Here is an 18226-nt window from a genome sequence, read left to right as displayed (position 1 = left end):
TTTTGAATACTCTGAATATCAAGTGGATACTTTGGACAAAATAAAACTATATAAAATGATATAAAAATAAATATATTTTACAATGCATTCCCTTTAACCAGAAAACTAGAAAATTTTATTATTTCACTTTATACTGGAAGAAAGCAGCTCACCCCATATAATCTTTGAGCTTTCTTACCACTGACCATCAAGTGATTTCATTTTTTCATAATGTGGAATACGACTTAGATGACGTAATCAAAATGGTAGAAGACTTGCCTTGATAATCAATTGTTTATTAGATATTTGTTATAGAATGCTCCAAATCACTTGCTGTACATAAACTGCTTTAACAACTTGTGCAAAATATATTTTCTGAATATGTTTTGATAAAGACCCTTCATAAATTGCAAATGAAATTCTATTTCTTGATCATTCTGAACAAGCTGTTGCTAACTCAGTTCCAAACGAAATGAAATAATCCCCAGCTTTGCAAATATTCAAGAAAAAAGTCTCAGAATTCTAATCATTCAATTGTACTTGTGATCCTCGCAAGGAATACGCATGTAACATAGGTAATATTTGATTTACATTGTTTACGGAATTTGAGACCCTTGCAGCCGATGGTTTTAGATTGTTGCAGGTGAAAATATGCCTTCCTGTGTAATATTATTCTTGTTTTTGACAAGGCAAACCTCTAAGATACCTTGTAAAGTGATAAATATTATGAAATTGAATTCATGAAAAATTCGAACAAATCATAATTTTGGATAAACGAGTCTTTAGAAACCAGGTATTTAGATTTTGACATTATAAAGGGCATTTTATGAAAATCTGATTTTGAACAGAAAAATTTTCATGTTTTGTTATAAATTTTTGCTTTACTTCGACAGTGATTTCGGTTTTAAGAAAGACTCCTTGGGCAAAACTTTGCGTGTGCTGTTTGTAAGGACCTGTTTTTACTTTGCTTTGCGTAATTAGATTTAACATACTTTGCCTTGGTCCATTTGTGTGCTTCTGCATTTAGTCTTTCTGTCTCTTTAGATGAATTTTGCTGCTGCTATAAGAGTTGCATGAGCCAAGATCGAGCAAAACACTACTTTATAAAACAACACGGAGGTTGAAAAAAGTGTTCCATTAGTAAAGGATAGCAAATAGAAAGGTTGTGGAAACTAGAAAACAAACTCTTGTACATCACTCTTTAATATCATTAAATGATCCATGAATCGTATATAATTATTGCAACGTAGGAATATATTGATAAAATCCTTCTGGCCTTGTCTTTTAAGTTAGTAAGCTTTACTTTTTACGAGGATTCTTTAAGCTCGAATTGAATTTTCTGAATAATATCAACCCTGAACTGCTAAACAAAGCCCAAAAAGTATTATTACATATAATCAACAACACTATGATAGCTTAAATCAAATAACAACACTATAATTCACATCAGTTTCTGACACTATATCGTGGTCTTTGCTTTGCTATATTTAACAAAGTCAAAAGAATAGAGATTTTTTTTTCTTAGTCAAAAATTGCATTGACAGATATTAGAGCTTAAAGAAAACATCAAGCTATCCTTCCTTAAAGGAGTTTTATCTAAGAATCTTTCCGGAAAAAAGTAGTTTTTTGTAATTGAAATTTCTTGAATAACCAAAAGTCACAGGTAAAGAAATTTCTGCCTTCGACCCCACTGTTCATAATTACTTGAATGAATAGACAGAAAACCCTAAAATACAATACTTATTACATCTTGATAAATTTCGAGAATAAAGTTGATTTTTATTATGGAAATCTCTTGCTTTTAGCAAAAGTCACAACTAAAAGATTTGTGCCTCCAACTCACTGTTCATAATTACTGTACTGAATAGTAATGAAAATCAAAGAATATAAATTACAACTGGATACATTTTGCGGCTTCATGTGCATACTATGTAAAAGCATGAATTCTTTGTGCATTTTGAATTCATCGTGCAAATCCTCTATGGCTGCTAGTAGCTAGATATATTGCTTTTCACTTTGAATGCATTCGTGCTTGCCAGGAAATAGAGAACGAATCGTGATTTCTGAACCTTTTTTCAGAATACATCTAAAATGCAAAGTTCATACATTAATACATACTTCTGACAGTATTATTATCACAGAATTTTTTCAGTTGTTTCAAAAATATAATTTCAATTTAACAAAATGATGTGCAGAAACTCTTCGCTTGCAAATTTTAACAAAAAAATTAAACGAAATTAACTTAAATTAACCCAGTATTTGACATAGATCCCAGGAAACCATTATTTGTCACACATCCCAAGAAACTAGCTGAGATAAATAAGTGAATCATTTGCGGACTAGGAATGCCTAGGCTCATTGTCAGCTCTTTGTAAATGTTGTGATATTTAGCAAATTAAGTTCCCAGTCTTGAAGTTTTAAGAAGAATGCAGTAAAAGCAATAGCTGGAAACATGAAATTTGCAAAAGGAGTCAAGAAAATTTGTCGAATTAAGAACAATAATTAGTTACGGCTATCCCAAACTGAGATTGAGGTATCAGTAGGGGATTTTTAAATTTAATGATACCATCCCAAAATATGTGCGTAAAATTAACAAAAATATTGGATTATCCTTTCAAGCCAAATGCAAATCTTTATACATTGGTGAGATCTGCACGCTGTAGTGGTGCTTGCATTGATGAAAGTCTGGTGTTGTTTACTTAGATTTGAAGATGCCAATGGAGCATCATTTGTTGCTTTTGAAATTAACAAAGTATGGTGTTGCCGAAGCTTGCTTGAAAGAGCCCTGTTTCTTGGTTTTAGGAAGGCCAAGTACCCTCAGTACCAGAGCCACACAATTTCACGCGCGTAAATAGAAAACTAAGCGGAGAAGCGGGGACCTTCGCCAGTGCTGTCGCTAGAAAATTTTGATGGAGGGGGCTACAAAACCAGTGGTTTGCCGACAAAATGTTTATGGCTATAGATACGGGCGTGGTTCTTAAACGATAATGATTATTATTGATGAAATTCGCGAATATTTACTTCTTCGCTCCTCTTCTCCAATCTTCTTGTCCTGCGCTCGAATTTATGTGGGTCTGGTACCCAGGGTAAAAAGTTTAAATAACAATGGGCCCATGCATTCTTTCAACTTTGACAGTTTTGAAAAAGAAATAGACTTTTTTGTACAGTGATCCTTGGATTCTTTTAGCAATAAGTCATTTAAGCCATTTTGCAGTCGAAGATATTAAGTCCAAGATAACTAAAGCAAACAAATATAATTGTTCTATATTATACGACTCTCCAGTCACCAGAAAGCACTAAACAGAGGCTTCGATCAATATTCAAAATAGAAAGCATCACCCAGGAGGACTGGATTGCAATCTACATTAAGTAAAAATTTTTGGCATGACAACTTTATCCGGGAGGTTGTCACGTCGAAAATTTTTTTGTGATCCACATATGCGCAGTGAATATTGACTAAAGCAAAGGCTACAATCTTTAAACATGAGTGATTACAAAATTTTTGGAAAAAAATTTTTTTGTTGAAAAAGCCCTTTTCCAAGTTAATAGGACCACCAGTTCAAATAATTATCATTATTGTTCTCATCGTCAATTACTGAGCCACTAAACTAAGGATTTGAGCCGTTCCTGTACATAAAGTTTTATGACATTGTCATGATTTCAATAGTCAGATAATCTTCCAAAGTTTCTTGAAACTTTTGTGAAACGAATGTGAAACTATAACCTCATGTCTTTTCGCTTCACACACCCAAAAGACTGTCTAAAACTTTCCTGGAAATTTGTCTGTCCGAAATTTTAAAAGTATGATATAAAATTCCTTCGACTAAGTTCATTGTCCGAACTTTAATCCGTTGAAAATTTATGTTCTTAATTTATGTGTCGCATGTTCGGTTGGTAGAAAAATTTATCCACAGCTTGTAGACGCGCAAATGCTTTCAGTGCAGTGGCTGCGAGAATTTTTGCCTTTTATTCGAAATACCCTGGGTGCCATAGTCTCCATTATTAAATCTCAGAAATAACGAGGCTCTGGTCTGGTACCTATGGTATGTTAGAAAGAAAGCCTTGAGTTCAGGCACATACCTTCATAAACCTCAACCTCGCATACTTGAAGATATTCCAACCTGTTCAAATAAACACTAACGTAACGACCCATCAGGACCTGTGGACAATCGAACTTTCTCAACTCTCCTCTGGCCAGTGTCCCGACTTTCACACACAGTGCATTGTTTCGTCCGCCATTCGTCTTGTCGTCCCCAACACTGACATCGAATGGATTGATTTTATCTGAACCCCAAGTTGCACCATTCTTTATTCGGACACTTGTGACAGCAGCTTGCCTTGTAAGATCCACTTGCCACCAGGGTGTCACGTCAGCTTTTGTGATACTGCATCGCTGATAGTCCCCAGTTCTGTTCCCATCATTTCCAAAGCTGGCAACAAATGTGATTCCATTTGCTGTTCTTGATGATGAATGTAAGGACGGCTTTTTATATGCCAAATTCTCCGCTGTTAACAAAAGTATCGTCGTATAAAGAATATTGAAACTTGGTTTAAAATTCATTGGGTATTTGTTGATAAAAAACACACATCGCAAGCCTCTTTCGGTAAAAGCATTTTGTGGAGTTTTTGCCAAGTGCAAAAGAACACCTTGTCAACGTAGAAAACAATAGGCATAACATCTAATGAGTCTCAAAAGATCTGCATTCTGATATAAATGATAAAAGAATGAAATAATTACCTAACAAAAATATACAAATTTATATATAAAAATGATCTTTAAGCCATACTCAAATTTATCATTTTTTCAGCTGGCATTTTAGGTTTAGAGTGGCCTATGATAATTTTTTTCACTTTTTGCTGACTTAAGCTTTGGTTTAAAGGAACGTTTTTTAAGACCAATTACATTTACATTCACAACCATGTGTAAAAGATTATTGTGAATCTGCATGCCAAATCCTAAAGTAAAAGTCAATCAATCAATGGGACATTTTTCTTGCAGAATCTTGTTTTGCCATTTTGGCATTTAGTTTGGATAATAATTTCACGTTTAGACTTCATCTTATTTTAACTGCAACAAATTTACTGGTCAGAATTATGCCAATACAAAAACCTGTGACAAATAAAAAAACTCTCTCTTCATTCAGACTTTGTCTGTACTATTTGGGTGATGACAAATAGATGGAGCTTTGTATTTTTACAACAAATTGAGTGATATTGCCTGGTCTATATACTTAACCAAGAACCAAAAAAAGAAAGATAGAATATTTGAAACAAATTTATAACAAACCAGCCACAAATAATTAGATTATTTGAAACATACCTTCATAAACCTCAAGCTCGCATACTTGAAGAAATTCTTTCCTGTTCAAAAACACACTCACGTAGCGACCCATCATCAGCTTTGGACAATAAAAAGTTTTCATCTCGCCGCTAGCCAACCTTCCACCATTTACACAAAGCGCATTTTTTCTTCCCCCGTTTGAACTAGCCTTCCCAACACTAACATTGAATGGGTTAATATCATGTGTGGGCCAGGCTACAGAATTTGTAATCCGAACATGTGTGACAGCGGCTATTTCTTTAAGATCCACTTGCCACCAGGGCTGCTCTTCATAACTGGTGAAACTACATCTCTGCCAGTCTGCCGTCCTGTCACCATCATTTCCAAAGCTTGCCACAAGTTCTATTCCGTCATATGTATGGGTTGATGAATGGGAAGATGGCTTCTTATAGGCGATATTCTTTGCTGTGGGTGGAAGAAAATTTACAAAAAGAAATTGTAATAAAAACTCTTCTTATGCACAATACTAAACAAAGGCTTTGTACCTCGAAAGCTGCCTACTTTGACTCAAGGGAAAGAGCTTCATATCAATGTAGTTACTATTGTATTTACCAATGCATTTATACCCTGGGCAGTAGCAAGTGTCAATGCATTTATGTCCGGCGCTGCAAGGATCATTTGCTTGGCAATACTGACCAACCTGCAATGTAAAAATTTTATTTCATGAATGATCAATTGTTAGCCCTATCACAACATATCACGAGTGCTATATTAGTCTTGAAATTTACGAAAACGAAAGCTTTTCTTCTTTAAGGCCATGTTTTTTGCAGAGCTAAAAAGATAAAGATTGAAAGCTGTGTTTGATGCTCATCTTGATCAATGACTTGTTGTTCTTCTTTCTTCTCTCTTTTTAACTAATTTTTATATGTGCCCTTTTCGCAATTTTCTGTCACCAAATTAGTTTTTTAATTTATAAAGTTAGTTGAATTTTGAATAGGTATTTCAATAGAAAACTCACATTTTTCTCTTCAAAACGGGTTGAATGATATGTCCAACCCTCCTTTTTTTGCGTTTCAATGAAATCTTTTGGATTCTGTGCTGATTTGCTATTCAACTGGCAAATACCCAACTCTCTGTTTAAATTTATAGACTTGCATCGATGCTCCATGATGCATTCAAACTTACACATCTGCTCATCCAAGTTGTCCAAAGAACGAAATGTAGAACTAAGTGATTGATCATGAAGCACAGCAGTAAAATTGGCAAAGATCTTGCATGGCAGACGAAGTATTTCTCCATTTATATTTACAGAAATCACAAGCAGCAACAGTCTGGAAAAAAATTAGTACTGAATCAAGGCTTACTTTTTACTAGCGTTTTCTAAAAAAGCAATTAGAAAATCTCTTGTCCATCAAAGGTATACACACAAAGAGGCCCATAAAACCTAGCAACAATGGTTTTTTATAAGCATAAAAAATTTTGATGATAAAGTTTCATGAATCAAAAGAAAGCTTACAGAAATTATTTATAAAAATCATCTTAGATAAAATTATTTGTCACAAGAAAAATCTTCCGTTAGAATGCTGAACTAAAAGTTAAAGAAAGAAGTACAATGTCTAAAACAAGCGAATGGAGCAACGCCGGGAATCAAGAAAGGGACAAACAGGTAAAATAAGTTGAATTTTGTGGAAGAACAGATAGAAAAACATCCACAATATAACATTTCAAAATCAGGACATACATTTGAAAATGCATCTTCTTTGATTGGGGAACCAGACAACTTTGTCTTTTAACCTTATACTGGAAGAAAACAGCTCACTTCTTACCAACTTTAAACACACTTTGCACTGACCATCAACTGATTTTGAAATTGCCATAAATTGAAATTGGAATCTGTTTTTACGTTTGACAACATCGGAATTTATCAATAAACTTGAAAATTTGCATTTGTTTAACTCTGTTGAAAACACTGTTGTTATTAAAGATTTTTCAGATGCTATTCCTTAATCTTTTTGCCGAAAGTCAATTACCTAATCAACCTGCAGAAGGTCTTGTTGCTTAGAATAATAAGAATATAATAACACAAACATACATTAAAATAAGAGTTTTGCTTTAGTAACTTGAATGATCTGTTGTTATTTAAGATTCTAATTGCATCCAGTCATTTGCTGCAAATCGATTGATTTATTTACTTGCGCAACTTCCAATTTTTGAAGAAGTTTTCATAAATACGCACTATTAAATCCAATCGAAGTCTGTTTCTTGATAATCTTATGTGTAAACAGTTTATGATAAATATTTTTGTATTGAAATGCCTTGATTAATGTTTTGCATATTAACTGTTGTTGAATTTTATTTTGTTTATTTAATCAAAGTAAAGAAATATTAAGTCATATCTTCAAAACCCTAAAGCTTTATCAGCATGTCAAGTGATCACACTAACAGAGACTTCGATTAAATTTTGTTCAATCGTTTATTGAAATCTTATTGCTTTAATAGCATTTAGATTTTATTCTATTCAATTTATTTAAAAGAAGGTTCCAGAAATGTCAAATTTGTAAATTTTATAAAAAGGAAATTAGAGTGATAAGAATTAGGGATAATAAAGATAGGGAAAAATGAGGAAAAATGAAATTCACTTATTGTACCAAGCCAAAACCCCGGGGGGAGGGGGTTAAATAATGTTAGGATTGAGTACAAACCCTCGATCTGTACCTTTTTTCTACCTGCACCAAACATATTGCACTATATTTCTGTAAATTCTTTTCTTCCAAATTCAACAGAAACATTTTCTGAATTTCATGTACTGAAAAAGAAATTGCTCAGGTGAGCTTACGAAAAATAACATTTACTCAATTACTAGACCAAAAAATAAAGATGAACTCACCATTTTATGTTTATTTGGAAAGCTTTTAGGATTATTGTCATATGTTTGCTCAGAAATTTTACGAAAGACCCTGTTGGAAGCGTAATTAGTGATCATTGAAAATGTGTAGAATGATTTGTGGCCAGATGTTAATAAAGGGGAAAGTATCCTTCTCCATCTTTTAATTTCCCATTTTCATCATCGCCTGCGTGCCTATCGTAAGGCTGTATTGTATACAGTTGGATAGAATTACGCAAGCTTTGACAGATTTGAAACTTTCCAGAAAGTTGTCCTGTATCTATAGCTGTGAATTTGAGTTTAAAAGAAATTCTTTGTTAGATATATCTTGCATTTGTTTAGTTAAAAAGGGATTAAATTCAATAGCAATGGACAAATTAGAAGAATACGAAGAAGTTGCATTAATTATGCAGGAGGAATAATTATTTTGTCTAGCTTAACAAAAATAATATCCCTCAACAAATGATGTACTTCCTAAATGTCTCTTTGTTTTTAGATTCGCATCTTTTCTTTGCGCAAATAATTAAACATTTAGAGGAGTGAAGTATTGCTGGGTTAGAAACAGAAACAACCGTACAAAAAATTCAACAATTTAAAAGTAAGTTTTCATTTATTTTTAGTCTAATGTTCCCCATTCTGACTATTCCGAAATTTGAGGAATACATACATTCCCTTTCCGGTTAATCGATAATCAAAATCTAACCCTTTTGACTGTGCTTACCCACCCATTTCCTTTGTCTTAAAATCATTTTATTTTTCTTTGCAAAGTTTACTTCAAATGGGCTTATTAGGTTCAGATTTCACGAGTAAGCATTTTTAAGCTTCGATCATTTCGAGCTCTGAAACAAATTGTCGCATGGGTAATAGCGAAGAAATTTGCTGACAGGACATGACCAGGTGAGAGATGAGGCCTTGTTACAGAATTTTTGGTAATTTGATATTCTCAAGGGTCAACAACAATGCCAAAAAATGCCATTTGTCCTCCAAACACCTACAAGTTTGGGCTTAGTTCCTAGCTTAGAAACAAGGTACCGAAAAATGGTAAACGCTCAAGTCTCATCTGTTTAGATAAGAAAGTCACGATCTACATAATTTTCCCCTAAATACCTATGCCTTAAGTACCAACACAGATCTCCCCTTTCGATCAACTTTGAGAACATTTCTAATCCACAATCCACAATACCAAAAGATATTAACATCTCTATAACGTGTACTGCATTTAGTTTTCCAAAAGTCTGATCTTTGAAAAAGTTATTGATAAAAGTATGTAAGATCTTTGAATAAGACTACAGTTTCACAGCATTTTTATATGATTTAAAAAGATGTTGCGTATATTTTTTCAGAATTAAAGTTAATAGCAATTTAATTTGTTTTCTAGGAAAGATTTCAATCCATCTATTGTCCAAATGGGACTTTTCATGCTCATGACCTTGCTTCTCAATATTTTCTGCTTTGCTGATAAAGTGCACAACCCAACTCAGATAACGACAAGCATGTTGCATAAAACCTTCCATCAATGCAGCCTTGATAAAACCTGTCGTTACGTTGTTAAGGATATCAAGAACCACATTTTTCATCGATTTAGAGTTGAGCAAGATATCCCGACCGAGAGATCAAACTTCGTTATATGGTCTAAGAAACAGGCAAGAAGAGGTATGAGTTGTTATTCCAAAGCAATGTAATCAACAGCTCTAGTTAGTAATCAATAACTGGACAGTAAATCCTTTTATGCGTTTATTAAAGATCTTTTCTCATTATGAATTGTAATTGACGCTTCTTCCAAAAACAATTAGTGAAAATCAATACAAGGCACAATTTTACCTAAAGAGTGCTTGATTTTTTTATTAAGACAGAAATAACATATGTTACCAACCAAGGTGTCACAAATGCCTGAGTTTTTACTGATTTTGGTACTTGAATATCTCTAAATTACAAAAACGTTTCATTCACTGAACGGACTTTTCTTTAAATTTTCTGTTAAGCTACGATTGGGGTTGTGAACATCCCTCCTCTCCACATCACATTCCAAATTATTCTATTTTGCATAAATTCCTTGGCTATTTTACCTCAATCAATCCTTTTTGAATGGGTTAGCAGTGCATGTTTCCTTGTAATGGCCCTGACAATTGGGTAGTCACTGACAATTGCTCCTCGTTGTATGATCCTGGTACTATTGTGTTGCGATTTGACAGTAAAAAAGAAGATGGAGTATTCTGTAAGATGTTTTTACTAATAAAATTCCTTGATTTGACTTTAATTCCAGGCGTTCAAGGAAATATCGCTTATAAGAAACCGTCCTCGAATTCATCTGCTCATGAATATGGTGGAATTACATTAATTGCCAGCTTTGGAAATGACGGTGACAATGATCATTCCGTATGTATGTTCTTTGCAGAGTCTTTTATGGCATGTGGAAGTGGCTTTGGAAAAAGCAAACACTATGAAACTTACTAAGGTTTTCCGTTGGAGTAACACTCTTTGGAGTATAAATCGTCAGAACATAGATTAAATAACTTTCATTTCTTTCCTTCTTTGCATTAATTTTATAACATTTGCGCACTTTTCTCTCTTTTATGTCATCAAAACATCGAGAATCTTTAGGATCCTGTGAGCATAGGTTCCAAATCTCTGATTGGCTGAGCGACCAAAATTCTGCATATTCCATTACCCAATCAGAATTCAACAATATAATAACAAATTTGCCTTGCAGCTAAATTTAGGCCAATTTTGGATGTTTTTACCACTACCCGCAAGAAATAATGGTGTCTAATGTGCTGAAAGATAATCTAAATTTTCTTTAAAGAATTGAATCTTTGATGAATTCATGGAAAAACTGCCGTTGTACTCAGCAAACTTTTTTTCCGCGATCATTAGTTACGAAGGATTTAGGGAGAGGGAGAACAGAAAAATTACAGTATTTAAACCTTAAAAGTTGGTTTATCCACATAATTAACAAATAAGAACTTACCTTTACAAGCCAATGTTAAAATCTTGTCTTGTCGGCATTGATATTTGTGTTAGCGACAAAATAAATCACTAAATTCCACTGAGAGAAAATGCAGTCCACCTTTCTCTTAAAATAACTACAGTTGTATAATTTCTTTTGGGCTAAGGTACTTTGTATATTCCTTTTTATGGCTTGAAGATCGATGAAAAGCTCACGTCTACTGATGTTCACTGCTATGGCTGAGTAAAAGCTGACGCAATTCGACAACGGTGAAAAGGGCGGGAAAATGTCAAATGAAAATGCATCATTTAAGAAAAATTACCTTTTCTTGGGGAAAAAATTTCCCCCTTGTCGCCATTGGGAGTTACGGCCCTGAAACAGAGCTACTTAATTGGGCTAGCCATCACGATAGACAAACCCAAATCAGCACCTGTAGACGCTCTGGCAACAAGTTTCCACCGTATTTTAGTTGTTTACAGATACCGCTCTTTTTACTGTTAAAAAATCCTTCAAAACTTTGAACTACCATATCCGAAAAATCCTGATACGCTTTTGAATTGATTACCATTTAACTGATGACTTTATAGTGAATGAATATTTGCCTACGATGATGAGCGAGAATGAAACAAGCGTGATAGCGAAATTACGGCTTTGATGTATCGGAAATCACCATCGCTACGGTAGACTTCCATAGAGTCCAAAGGTCAGTTTGCTACCCAGGCTAATGGCGGACGTTACCCGGCAATGGTTTATAACGATTGTATCTAAATTTCAGTAACTTTTGATGAAAGTTATATATGTTACAAATTCCTTGTCCATAAGAATTCCTCATCTAGAAGAAGCTCTTCTCAATTTTTAACCAGTTCAGGTTTTTCTATTCTGCCAGCAAACTATTTAAGATTTGTCACGCATTCAAGCCAGAATAATCTCAAAATTTTGAAACATTAGTTCTTTATTTTGTGAATTCTTTGGGAATATTTTTGAATGCTCTGAATTCCAAGTGAATACTTTTTATAAAATTAAACTATATAAAATAATGTAAAAAAAATGCATTTGATAATGCATTTTCTTTTATCAGAAAGCTAGAAAATTTTGTCTTTTTAGTTTATACTGGAAAAAAACAGCTCACTCTATACATTTATGAGCATCCTTACCACTAACCATCAAGTGATTTCATTTGTTCAAAATGTGGAATACGACTAAGAAGTCCTAATGCTAGAAGACTTGCCTTGATAATCATTTGTTTTATTAGATATTTGTTATAGAATGCTCCAAACCACTTTCTGTACATGAACTGCTTTAACAACTTGTGCAAAATATATTTTCTACATAAGTTTTGATAAAGACCCTTCATAAAATGCAAATGAAATTCTATTTTTTGATCATTTTGAACAAGCTGTTGCTAACTCAGTTCCAAACGAAATGAAATAATCCCCAGCTTTGCAAATATTCAAGAAAAAATTCTCAGAATTCTAATCATTCAATTGTACTTGTGATCCTCGCAAGGAATATGCATGTAACATAGGTAATATTTGATTTACATTGTTTATGGAATTTGAGACCCTTGCAGCCGATGGTTTTAGATTGTTGCAGGTGAAAATATGCCTTCCTGTGTAATATTATTCTTGTTTTTGACAAGGCAAACCTCTAAGATACCTTGTAAAGTGATAAATATTATGAAATTGAATTCATGAAAAATTCGAACAAATCAAAATTTTGAATAAACGAGTCTTTAGAAACTAAGTATTTAGATTTTGACGTTATAAAGGGCATTTTATGAAAATCTGATTTTAAACAGAAACATTTTCATGTTTCATTATGAATTTTGGCTTTACTTCGACAGTGATTTCGGTTTTAAGACTCCTTGGGCAAAACTTTGCGTTTGCTGTTTGTAAGGACTTGTTTTTACTTTGCTTTGCGTAATTAGATTTAACATACTTTGCCTTGGTCCATTTGTGTGCTTCTGCAATTAGTTTTTCTGTCTCCTTAGATGCATTTTGCTGCTGCTATAAGAGTAGCATGAGCCAAGATCGAGCAACACACTACTTTATAAAACAAGACGGAAGTTGAAAAAAGTGTTCAATTAGTAAAGGATAGCAAATAGAAAGGTTGTGGAAACTAGAAAACAAACTCTTGTACATCACTCTTTAATATCATTAAATGATCCATGAATCGTATATAATTATTGCAACGTAGGAATATATTGATAAAATCCTTCTGACCTTGTCTTTTAAGTTAGTAAGCTTTACTTTTTACGAGGATTCTTTAAGCTCGAATTCAATTTTCTGAATAATATCAACCCTGAACACTATAACACTATAATAGCTTAAATTAAATAACAACACTATAATTCACATCAGTCTCTAACACTATATCGTGGTCTTTGCTTTGCTATATTTAACAAAGTCAAAAGAATAGAGATTTTTTTTTTCTTAGTCAAAAATTGTATTGACAGATATTAAAGCTTAAAGAAAACATCAAGCTATCCGTCCTTAGAGGAGTTTTATTAAAGAATCTTTCCGGAAAAAAGTAGTTTTTGTAATTGAAATTTCTTGAATAAACAAAAATCACAGCTAAAGAAATTTCTGCCTTCGACCCCACTGTTCATAATTACTTGACTGAATAGACAGAAAACCCTAAAATACAATACTTATTACATCTTAATAAATTTCGAGAATAAAGTTGATTTTTATTATGGAAATCTCTTGCTTTTAGCAAAACTCACAGCTAAAAGATTTGTGCCTCCAACTCACTGTTCATAATTACTGTACTGAATAGTAATGAAAATCAAACAATATAAATTACAACTGGATACATTTTGCGGCTTCATGTGCATACTATGTAAAAGCATGAATTCTTTGTGCATTTTGAATTCATCGTGCAAATCCTCTATGGCTGCTAGTAGCTAGATATATTGCTTTTCACTTTAAATGCATTCGTGCTTGCCAGGAAATAGAGAACGAATCGTGATTTCTGAGCCTTTTTTCAGAATACATCTAAAATGCAAAGTTCATACATTAATAAATACTTCTGACAGTATTATTATCACATAATCTTTTCAGTTGTTTCAAAAATATAATTTCAATTAAACAAAATGATGTGCAGAAACTCTTCCCTTGCAAATTTTAACAAAAAAATTAAACGAAATTAACTTCATGGAACCTAGTATTTGACATAAATCCTAGGAAAGCATTATTTGTCATACATCCCAAGAATCTAGCTGAGATAAATAAGTGAATCATTTGCGGACTAGGAATGCCTAGGCTCATTGTCAGCTCTTTGTAAATGTTGTGATATTTAGCAAATTGTGTTCCCAGGCTTGAAGTTTTAAGAAGAATGCAATAAAAGCAATAGCTGGAAACATGAAATTTGCAAAAGGAGTCAAGAAATTTGTCGAAATAAGAACAATAATTAGTTACGGCTATCCCAAACTGAGATTGAGGTATCAGTAGGGGATTTTTAAATTTAATGATACCACCCCAAAATATGTGCGTAAAATTAACAAAAATATTGGATTATCCTTTCAAGCCAAAAGCAAATCTTTATACGTTGGTGAGATCTGCACGCTGAAGTGGTGCTTGCATGGATGAAAGTCTGGTGTTGTTTACTTAGATTTGAAAAACGGAGCATCATTTGTTGCTTTTGAAATTATCAAAGTATGGTGTTGCCGAAGCTTGCTTGAAAGAACTCTGTTTCTTGGTTTTAGGAAGGCCAAGTACCCTCAGTACCAGAGCGACACAATTTCACGCGCGTAAATAGAAAACTAAGCGGAGAAGCGGGGACCTTCGCCAATGCGGTCGCCATAAAATTTTGATGGAGGGGGCTACAAAACCGATGGTTTGCCGACAAAATGTGTATGGCAATAGATACGGGCATGGTTTTTAAACGATTATAATTATTATTGATGAATCTCGCGAATATTTACTCCTTCGCTCCTGTACTCCAATCTTCTAGTCCTACGATCAAAATTATGTGGGTCTGGTACCCAGGGTAAAAAGCTAAAGTATCAATGGGCCCATGCGTTCGTTCAACTTTTGACAGTTTTGAAAAAGAAATAGACTTTTTTGAACAGTGAACCTTGGATTCTTGTAGCATTAAGCCATTTTAGCCATTTTGATAGTCGAGGATATCATGTCCAAGATAACTAAAGCCAAAGAATGTAATTGTTCTATGTTGTACAACTCCCCAGTCACCAGAAAGCACCAAACAGAGGCTAAACAAAATAGAAGGCACCACCTGGGAGGACCGGATCGCAATCTATATTAAGTAAAACAACTTTCAGGGTAGCAAATTTGTTCAGAAGGTTGTCACACCGATAAATTTTGTATGACCCACGCATGCGCAGTGTATATTGACTAAAGCAATGTCTACGATCTTTAAACATGACTGGCAACAAAAATTTTGAAAAAAGCCCTTTTCCAAGTTAGTAAAACCGCCAGTTCAAATAATTATCATTATTGTTCTCATCGTCATTTAATAAGTCACTAAACTAAGGATTTGAGCCGTTCCTGTACATAATGTTTCTTGACTTTGCCATGATTTCATGACTTCACACATGCAAACGACTGTTCAAAATTTTCCTGAAAATCTGTCCTGATGTGGTTTCGTTGTTTTATATGGTTAAAAATTTGTCATACTTTTAAAATTTCGGACAAACAAATTTTCAGGAAAATTTTCAACAGTCTTTTGCATGTGTGAAGCAAAACTATATCATGTTATCAAATTTCTTCAACTAAGTTCTTTGTCCGAAATTTTATCCGCTGAAATTTTTGTTCTCATTGATGTGTCGCATGTTCGATTGGTAGCAAAAATTTCTCCACAGCTTGTAGACGCGCAAATGCCTTCAGTGAAGTGGCTACAAGAATTTTTGCCCTTTATTCGAAATACCCTGGGTGCCATAGTCTCCATTATTAAATCTCAGAAATAACGATGCTCTGGTCTGGTACCTATGGTATGTTAGAAAGAAAGCTTTAAGTTCAAGCACATACCTTCATAAACCTCAACCTCGCATACTTGAAGATATTCCCTCCTGTTCAAATAAACACTAACGTAACGACCCATCAGGACCTGTGGACAATCGAACTTTTTGTTTTCACCACTTGCCAACGTTCCATCTCTCACACAAAGCGCATTGTTTCGTCCTCCACTTGATCTATCATCCCCAACACTGACGTTGAATGGATTGATTTTATGTGTACCCCAAGTTGCGCCACTTCTTATTTGGACACTTGTTACAGCAGCTTGCCTTGTAAGGTCCACTTGCCACCAGGGTCTGTAGTTCAGTTCTGTGATACTGCATCCTTGCCATTTTCCAGTCATGTTTCCATCATTTCCGAAGCCCGGAATCAAATTGATCCCTTCAAGAAAACGAACCGAAGACTGAAAGGACGGTTTCCTAAATGCGACATTCAATGACACCATCTTCTTCCAAACTCGATTGTAACCCTTCTCCTGCTGGAGCTCTTCAGCACTGGATGCTTTTCTGTACCTCTTATCATCTGCAGAATATCCTATATACTTACAGCTTTCATCAAGACCATAGTTATGAAAGAATTCAGTCGAAACTCGCTCGTCATTTCTAATATCAGAATTGTCACCGTCATTTGTTTCAATTGTCCTGAAATATGTTCCTTGTGTTACAAGCATCGAATTCACCTTGCTTGCGCCAAATAGTACCAAAACAACAAAGATGGCATGTTTCAAAGGCATGTTTCTGATTGATTTGCATGTGCAAGACTAAATCTATAATGAGTTGTGTGACATATATTCTACATGTATGATATATACTATACTTCTGCTGCGCAGCAACTAAGAGTAATCGTTGTTTGAGCTGTGTGAAGACAGTTATAGATTCGCAAAATTGTACCTCGAGATTAAAACTGACTCTATGTTTACTTGCAATTAATCAAAGTACCCAATTCCTCTTCAATTCGAACTCAAGCACCTGCATCGTAAATGAAAATTACAGTTGTAAATTTGCTTCATTGAATGAAACAAAGGGATCAAGCATTTACAAAAATATTGCTAGCGCTATGTGTTTGGAAAACAAACAAGTTTGTTGTGTTGGGTAAAAAACACAAAAATCAAAATGCTTTGCCATGTCATTTTCCGCAATTGATTTAATTACTCTCATGACGTCTTTGAGATGAAGATTTTTTGCTTATCCTGAATAGACCCTATTTTTTTCTGGCTTTTATATGGGCAGGCGATTCATCGATCCATAAAACTGCGCATAAAAGTATTTGCTTTGTAGAATGTGTTCCTTGATTTTGAGAAGATATACCGTAAAATTCCGAATACAAGCCGAGGAATTCAAACGGTCAAAGGCCGTTTTTGGGGGGACTGTGTTTGAAAGAGACAATATTCGATGGGCCGGCTTCTCCCTCTTAAAAAGGCAGGCTCAAAAAATCACACAAGGGCTGCCAAGGTAGTAAGAGACAATTTTGATTTACCAGCGGGTTCTGTCCTATGACAATGGGAAACTATTTCATCCACACAAGATCCATTTGACGATTAATTGTTTTATCAGAAAAAAAGTTTATTTTATTAGAAAATATCTAATTTTACATCAGAACATTCAGAACATGTAATTAAATTGATAATCAAAACTTGATGATAAAGAGTGCGGACGTATTTGAAACACGCATTTTAAATCTTTTATAAATTTAGATTTTCGTTTCTTGGAGAGGGAGGGGGGAATTTGACACGCAGAATATATGTATTTTATGCAATAAAAATCCATCCACTAAGGCAAAAACATGTAAAGAATATGGCTGCTTTTTCAAAATCTTAGAGAAAAGCTTATTAAAAACTAGATGCTAATTGGGGGAGGGGGGTTTCTTGAGACGGGAGCTTGAACAAATACTAACTGTTCTGCTGCTCATCAAATTCACATTCAAGAAGAATTTGTTGTATTTTAATTTCTGCTTTTCTGTTCTGCTTGTCAGGGAGCTTTTTCAAAATTGGTATAATGCTTTCCGCAAAGCTAACATCTGCATCAAACACCTTTGCCTTTGGTACACCATCATCCTTCACGGCTTTAATTAGCATGGCATTATTGGAGTCGATAGAACGTTTTTCCAATTTCCTTTTTCCGGAGTTTGATTTGGGTCTACTACCTCCTACTTGGGTGGGT

At 34.1% G+C, this 18226-nt stretch overlaps 2 protein-coding genes across 3 annotated transcripts; both read right to left on the bottom strand.

Moving 5' to 3' along the window:
• Positions 1 to 1083: 1083 nt before the first annotated feature.
• Positions 1084 to 7199, bottom strand: LOC135681966 (uncharacterized). 2 transcript variants are annotated; one of them, XM_089113466.1, is made up of 6 exons: positions 7002 to 7199; positions 6279 to 6591; positions 5873 to 5960; positions 5300 to 5725; positions 4060 to 4485; positions 1084 to 2065 (listed from the first exon to the last, which is right to left on the bottom strand). In XM_089113466.1, exons 1-6 carry the CDS (start codon positions 7013 to 7015, stop codon positions 2055 to 2057), a joined length of 1278 nt encoding a protein of 425 aa, XP_088969592.1. In that variant the 5' UTR covers positions 7016 to 7199; the 3' UTR covers positions 1084 to 2054. The 2 variants fall into 2 exon arrangements, with proteins under 2 accessions (XP_088969592.1, XP_088969591.1); XM_089113465.1 differs by having other exon boundaries at positions 1084 to 4485.
• A 5405-nt stretch (positions 7200 to 12604) lies between these two features.
• Positions 12605 to 17037, bottom strand: LOC148958127 (fucolectin-1-like). The gene is made up of 2 exons (XM_089113394.1): positions 16080 to 17037; positions 12605 to 14087 (listed from the first exon to the last, which is right to left on the bottom strand). Exons 1-2 carry the CDS (start codon positions 16798 to 16800, stop codon positions 14077 to 14079), a joined length of 732 nt encoding a protein of 243 aa, XP_088969520.1. The 5' UTR covers positions 16801 to 17037; the 3' UTR covers positions 12605 to 14076.
• Between the last annotated feature and the right edge of the window lie 1189 nt (positions 17038 to 18226).

This window comes from Rhopilema esculentum, chromosome 17, assembly GCF_057945365.1.
Source record: "Rhopilema esculentum isolate cy_ngs chromosome 17, ASM5794536v1, whole genome shotgun sequence".
Taxonomy (NCBI): Eukaryota; Metazoa; Cnidaria; class Scyphozoa; order Rhizostomeae; family Rhizostomatidae; genus Rhopilema; species Rhopilema esculentum.
This window is presented reverse-complemented; position numbering and strand designations above follow the sequence as displayed.

Bases quoted from the DNA above. Each gene is read 5' to 3' on its own strand.
- LOC135681966 (XM_089113465.1), bottom strand. The intron at 5,961-6,278 runs GTGAGTTTTCTA...TTTACATTGCAG, and splicing joins CCCGTTTTGAAGAGAAAAAT to GTTGGTCAGTATTGCCAAGC. The intron at 5,726-5,872 runs GTAAATACAATA...TTCCACCCACAG, and splicing joins CCCAGGGTATAAATGCATTG to CAAAGAATATCGCCTATAAG.
- LOC148958127 (XM_089113394.1), bottom strand. From the start codon at position 16,800: ATGCCTTTGAAACATGCCATCTTTGTTGTTTTGGTACTATTTGGCGCA.